General features: G+C 67.8%; 2 protein-coding genes across 2 annotated transcripts in view; one reads left to right on the top strand and one right to left on the bottom strand.

The window, feature by feature from the left end:
* Positions 1-1180: 1180 nt before the first annotated feature.
* MNEG_5712 (hypothetical protein) lies at positions 1181-3057 on the bottom strand (the record flags this gene model as incomplete). The annotated part of the gene is made up of 5 exons (XM_014045816.1): positions 1181-1385; positions 1654-1726; positions 1954-2251; positions 2556-2664; positions 2942-3057. The coding sequence occupies 5 exons, from the start codon at positions 3055-3057 to the stop codon at positions 1181-1183; spliced, it is 801 nt and encodes a 266-aa protein (XP_013901270.1).
* A 2063-nt stretch (positions 3058-5120) lies between these two features.
* MNEG_5711 (hypothetical protein) overlaps positions 5121-5691 on the top strand; it is a gene marked incomplete at both ends in the record, with an annotated part of 844 nt that continues 273 nt past the window's right edge. Inside the window, 2 exons of the mRNA XM_014045815.1 lie at positions 5121-5176; positions 5443-5656. Coding sequence (XP_013901269.1) covers positions 5121-5176; positions 5443-5656 — 270 coding nt within the window. The remainder of the gene's footprint in view (positions 5177-5442; positions 5657-5691) is intronic.

Here is a 5691-nt window from a genome sequence, read left to right as displayed (position 1 = left end):
GCGCGCGGGGGCCAGGGGGACCTGCGGCGGCGGCCGCCGGCGCGGCGGCGCCCGGGGCCGGCGCGGGCATCAGCTGAGAGCGCCGCGTGGCGTTGTGGCCACGCCTGCAGTCGGCGGCCCGGCCGCCCAGCTGGCTGCCTGGATTTGATTATTTTATTGAGTATCACCCTGGTTTCATTATCCTGAATTATGCCTGGATTGCCTTTCGCTTGCGACACAGTCACCGATGACGCGCGCTCTCTGTTTGGTGCAGCGCTGCGCGCCGCTCCCACAGCCTGCACCGACTCACCACAGCTTGCTGAGGGGCAGCCAGTCGGGGCCCCAAGACAAGCCTTTGCCAGTACCTCATGCATGCATCTGTCAGCGCCCGATTTCGCGCCCATGTGCCTTCCACCAGTGCCCACGAGCCGGGCACCCCTCTCTGTCCGCGCCCGCGCTGGGCGGCGTACGCTGCCGCGGCGCCCGGCGCGGCGCGAAACCCCATCCACACCTGTTCGATTCCCGCCTGTGGCCCCCTTTTCGTCGAGCCGACCGCATCCCGTAATTCCTTGCCATGCGCACGGCTGCGTGCGAGCGCTCTCTGGTCTTGCTGCTCCCATCACTAACCCTTCGGACCTAAACCAACAGTTTCACCAGGGCTCCCTTGACACGCCACCGTTGACTCAGGGCGGATGCGCGACACTGCAGCATTACACGACACCTGCTTGCTCTGCGCCGCGAGCCGCGCTTAGTACCACGCGTCAAGCGCGGCCCCGCAGTGCCGCTGAGTAACGCATGACCTGGCACCCGTATGCGTTGGTGTCGGCAAAGCGGATGCTGTGGGGGAATGCAGTTGTCGCACATCAATACGAGCAGCACCAGGCACACGGATGCCGGGCTGTGGCCCAGGCGCCTCCGGGCTGCGGCTGCGCGCGCGTGCCGGCCAGGCGTGCCCCTCTCAGCATAACACCAAGCCGCCACAGGACGCTCGTGAATGGTGGAGGGACGCGCTATGTCAACAGGGGCACATAGGGTAGGCGATTATCACAGTGTGTGTGTGTGTGTGCATATGTGGGTCTCATAACAAAACATCTCCTAGTGCTGCTTGACGGCTACCTGGGGTGGCTGTTGGCAGGGCGGGGCGCCCGCCTGCGGACGCGATGCGTACTGCTACCGCCCGCCTGGCCATGAAACCCCCAGCTCAGGCGTCCTCCGGGGAGAGACCGCCGCCGCCCACCGCCGCACGACCCTCGCCGGGCCCCGCAGCGCCGCCGCCGCCGCCGCCGCTGCCGTCGCTCTCCCCGTCGCCGCCGCCGCCGCCGCCCGCCCCGCGGCCGTTGGTGCCGAGTGGGGGAAAGGCGGGGGTTTGCGTGCGGGCGTTGAAAAAGGCCCTCCTCTCGTCGTCCCTGCGGGGTGCGTTCGCGTCACCATGTCAACAGGTGCGTGGAGTGCAGGGCGGCGACTGAGTGCCACAGCACAACAGAGCAGGGCGACGCCGCCGCGCGGAACCAGCTCGAGACGAACGGCGAAACGAGCTTGCCACTGCGCCAGCCAGGCTGCATGGCAGGGATGCCCTCCGCATTTCATCGCAACGTACTGCAGGCGGCTTGGCAAGCCGCCGAGCATCCCCACGCGCGCCCCGCCGCGCCGACTGGGGCGGCGGGCGGCCCTCACCTCTCCGCCTCGCGCGCCAGCTGCCCGCTGATCTGCAGCAGCTGCAGCACCGCCTGGGCGGCCCCGGCCGCGCCTGCGCGACGTGCGGCGCGTGGTGGTGTTGCTGCCGGCCCCTCTTCATCCTCAGGCTGCTGTATGGTGATCAAGACACCCCGGGCTGCCGAGCCATGGCGGGCGCGTCAACTGCCCCTGCCCCGCGACCTGCCACAAGCGCAGCAGGGAGTCGACCCGCCACTGCTGCACAGGCAGCAACCACGCTGCTCCCGCCAGCGCTGCAGACGGTCAAGCGCAGCGACTCACCAGAAGCCTCCCCTCCTCCGCCCTCCTTGCGCCCACTGCCACCAGCGGCGCCGCCGCCGGTGCCACCTAGCACATTCCACCAGGGCTTGCCGTTGCCGTCCCCGCCGGGGCCGGCGCCGTTGCCGCTGCCGCCGTCCCCGACCGCCTCCGGGCTGGTCAGCGCGCTCCTCAGATCGAGCAGCTGCTGCCTCAGCGCCACCAGCTGCTCCTCGTAGCCGCGCACCTTCCCGGAAGCTTCCTGCAGCTCGCCGGCCACCCGCTTGTAGCCGGCCAGAAGCTCCCGGTTGATGGACATCGACTTTTGTTGCGAGGTGGTGGCAGCGGCAACGAGGGTGGGCGGCGGAGGGGTTTCTGGCCAGGTGCAGCGCGATGACCACAGTCGGCACAGTCGCGGCGCCGCAGACCTTGGGCTTCCATAGCGCAACCCCCATCCCCGTCTGCGCCTTGCACCTCTGCAGTTTAGACACCGCCGAGACCACCATGCATCCCCGCGCTCCGCCTGGCGCCATCACGATCTGATCTATACGCCACGACGACGCGCGACAGCACACGCCGCACGCCACGCTTCGCCCAAGGCGCCGCCGCCGCGAGTGTCTGCGCACCTCGTCCCGCTGCACCTCCAGCTCCCTCGACCGCTCCAGCAGCCGCGCCTTGGCGGCCAGCGCCTCGTCAGCGACCGCCTTCCACCTGCGGATCTCCTCGCTCGCCGTGCTGCGGGGTTGGCGGGCGGCGGCGGCGGCGGCGGCGGCGGCTTTGGTTGGGGGGCGGAAGACGCCGCCGCAAGGCTACCCACGCCACCCAACGTGTCATCGTGCATGGCGGTGCGCTGCGAATTTGCGCATGAGGGCTGAGGCTGCGCCCAAAACACAGTCAGCTACAAGGTCCCGGGGCTCGGTCGCGCTCCTATGTCGGGACGGAATGCAGGGGGGAACCGCGGCGCGGCAGGGGTTTCACAGAACCGGCGCAGACCCGGCAATGGTGCACTCACGCGAGCGCGGCGGCCTGCTCCCGTGCCTCCCGCTTGCCGATGGCCAGCTGCTGCTGCGACGCGATGTCCACGATGGAGGTCAGGGCGACCTCCGCTGCGTCTGAGGGGTGCTGCATCCGGCGTATCTCCGGGTCTGCCTCTGTGGGCGGGCCGCTGATTGGCACCCATACGGTGCCCGGCGCACTCCGCGCCGCGAGCCGCTGCTGCTGCTGCTGTTGCTGTGTTAGCTGTGCGCCGGGCGTTTCCGGCGGGGCAGGTGGCCGCTCGGCGCCCGCTGGTGGCTCCCAAGCTGGTCCGCGCGAGTCCGGCTGTTGCTCCCACTGCTGCTGCAAAGCGGCGCGGCGCCGTTGGCATGAGGGATCGTCGTCCAAGCGTGCGGTCAGGATCGAACATGCACGCGGTGTTTTTGTTCAAACATACGATGGCGCCTGCCCTGACTGACAGGACACGGAGATCGCGCGCGCCGCTCAACGCTCATTGCGCCGCCGCACCTGTGCAAAGCAGCGCACTGCGCGCTGTCGCCTGCTCAAGCGTGTCCAAACGCGTGGCAATAACTTCACAGTTGCTATGCTAGGGCTCGCAGGACACCGTATACCCGGCATCGGAAGAAGTCGTCAGATCCCACAAGTTTGCATAGACCGCCAAAAGCGAATGTTGACTTGGACAGACAAAATGTACGCAGCCCTTGAAAGTGAGTGGCACTACTTTCTTTGGGTGGGTTGACAGGTGCTGCTGGAACGACCAAACGAAATCGCCGCTGGTGCAACGGAACATCATCGACTTGCACCGCGCACAGCTTACAGATTCAGTTCATGCTGCCGGCGTCGGCCATCGTTCAGTGGGGTCACGCCCTGCAGCTGCGCCGGCAGCACACAGTTGCGGCGGCACGGCATGCAATAGCTGGCCCGCTCAGCGATGCCGACCCATGCGTGGCCCCGGTGCGCCTGCATGGCGATGCGAAGTCGCCATGGGACACAGGAGCCGGTGCACAAAGCGCGCAGGCTGCCGGGCCAGACACCCGCGGTCCGCGAAAGCTGGGCGTCATGTCCGCGCCTCGCGATGGCGGCGCGGCTTCTGACAGTGACAGGCGCCACAAACGATACAGCCATCATGCAAAGCAGCAGCAGCAGCAGCAGCAGCAGCAGCAGCAGCAGCAGCAGCAGCACGAGCAGCAGCCTGGGCGGGAGGCTGTCTGCAGCGAGGGACCATGGCAGCATGAGCAGTGGCACCAGCATGCAGATGGTGCTTCGTTAGCACTCCAGGCTGGGCGTGCAGCATACAGCATAGCACCCACCAGGGCCGATCTGCCCGTTGAGGCAGTGCTGCATCAGCGCATTGGTGGCGGCCGCAGCGGCCGCGGCAGCTTCGGGGGAAGGGGGCGGCCCGGCCTCCGCGGCGCCGGTGGCAAGGTTGGTCGGACAGGCGGGGCTTCTGGTGCACAGTTGGTCGTCCCAACATTGAAGGGCAAGCAGCAGCAGCAGCAGCAGCAGCAGGAGCAGCAGCAGCAGGAGCACCATGAGCAGCAGAAGCAGCAGAAGCAGCAGAAGCAGCACCACCACAACCACCAACAGCAACAGCCCCAAGGGCAAACAGCACGAACCACCAGAGGCTATGCAGCCGCGTGCCGCACCAACACTGCAGTGTCGACGAGCGTCGCCCAAACCAAGGCGGCGGCGACGCTGCCGCGGCAAGTTGCCTGGGATCAGCTCCTGATGCAGGCGGCCGCAGGACCTTCTGAAGAGCTATCCCCCAGCTTGGTGCCCCTGCAGCTCCCGTTGGGCACCGACGCAGGCAGCAGCGAGGACGACGACGGCGGCGGCACGCGAGCCGGGGCGGCTACACCGGCGTGGCGCGGCCCAGAGAAGTGGCCTGTGCCGCCGCTGGCGCCGGCGGATCCTGGGGAGCTGCTGAAGGTGAGCGAGCAGCTGCCTAGCAGCTGCCGACGCAGCCGCTTGCTGTGTGTGAGGCAAGCGGCATGAAATGTGTTGGCCCCTCTGCGGTCTTGCGCCTCTTCGTTTCGAAAATGAGCATTACCATGTGCCAGGGTTTCAACCCCGCACCGCTCACTGTCTGGGCAAGCCCTATTTGCGGCATCTCCCGACAACCTCGCCTCACTGCTACCGGCATCTCTCCCCCGCACTATCCGTCTGCCCCTGCCTATATGTAGGTGCTGCAGGCAATGCCCCAACCGCGGCGCAGGCTGGTGATATTCAAGAGCGGCGGCTACATCATGAGGTGGGGGCCCGCCACACAGGGGGACCCTCACTTGCCGGCAGGGCCACAGGTCTTGCCCATGTGCACACACCGTGCAGCCGATTGTGCCTCCGAACTGCTGAACTCACGGCACGCGTTTTTGCCCGCCAACAAACTTGCGACTCAGCCATTACAGTCGTCCCGAGCGCGCGCCCAGCCGCGCCGCCCACCAGCACGCCCGCCCATTCGCCCCGCCCCATGCCGCCCCGCCCCGCCGCCGCCGCCCTCGTCCCACCCCGCGCCCGCAGTGACTTGGAGGATCTGCTCGCGTCCTCAGGCCTGAGCCATGTCATGCGCGTGACCAACCTCATCCGCAAGGCGCACTGCGTCCTGGCAAAGGAGCGCTGGGAGAACGGGCGGCGCGTGCGGCTGGAGCAGCACATGCAGGGCGCGGCGCGGCGGGGGCTGCCGTTTTTGCTGCTCAAGGGGCACCGCATGGAGCTGCCCGCGCTGCTGGCGCTGGTGCGGCCGCTGCTGATACGCAAGGGCATCGTGCA

This window comes from Monoraphidium neglectum (assembly GCF_000611645.1).
Source record: "Monoraphidium neglectum strain SAG 48.87 unplaced genomic scaffold scaffold00870, whole genome shotgun sequence".
NCBI classification, from domain to species: domain Eukaryota; kingdom Viridiplantae; phylum Chlorophyta; class Chlorophyceae; order Sphaeropleales; family Selenastraceae; genus Monoraphidium; species Monoraphidium neglectum.
Note: the sequence above shows the minus strand (reverse complement) of the source record. Positions and strands in the feature narration are given on the sequence as shown.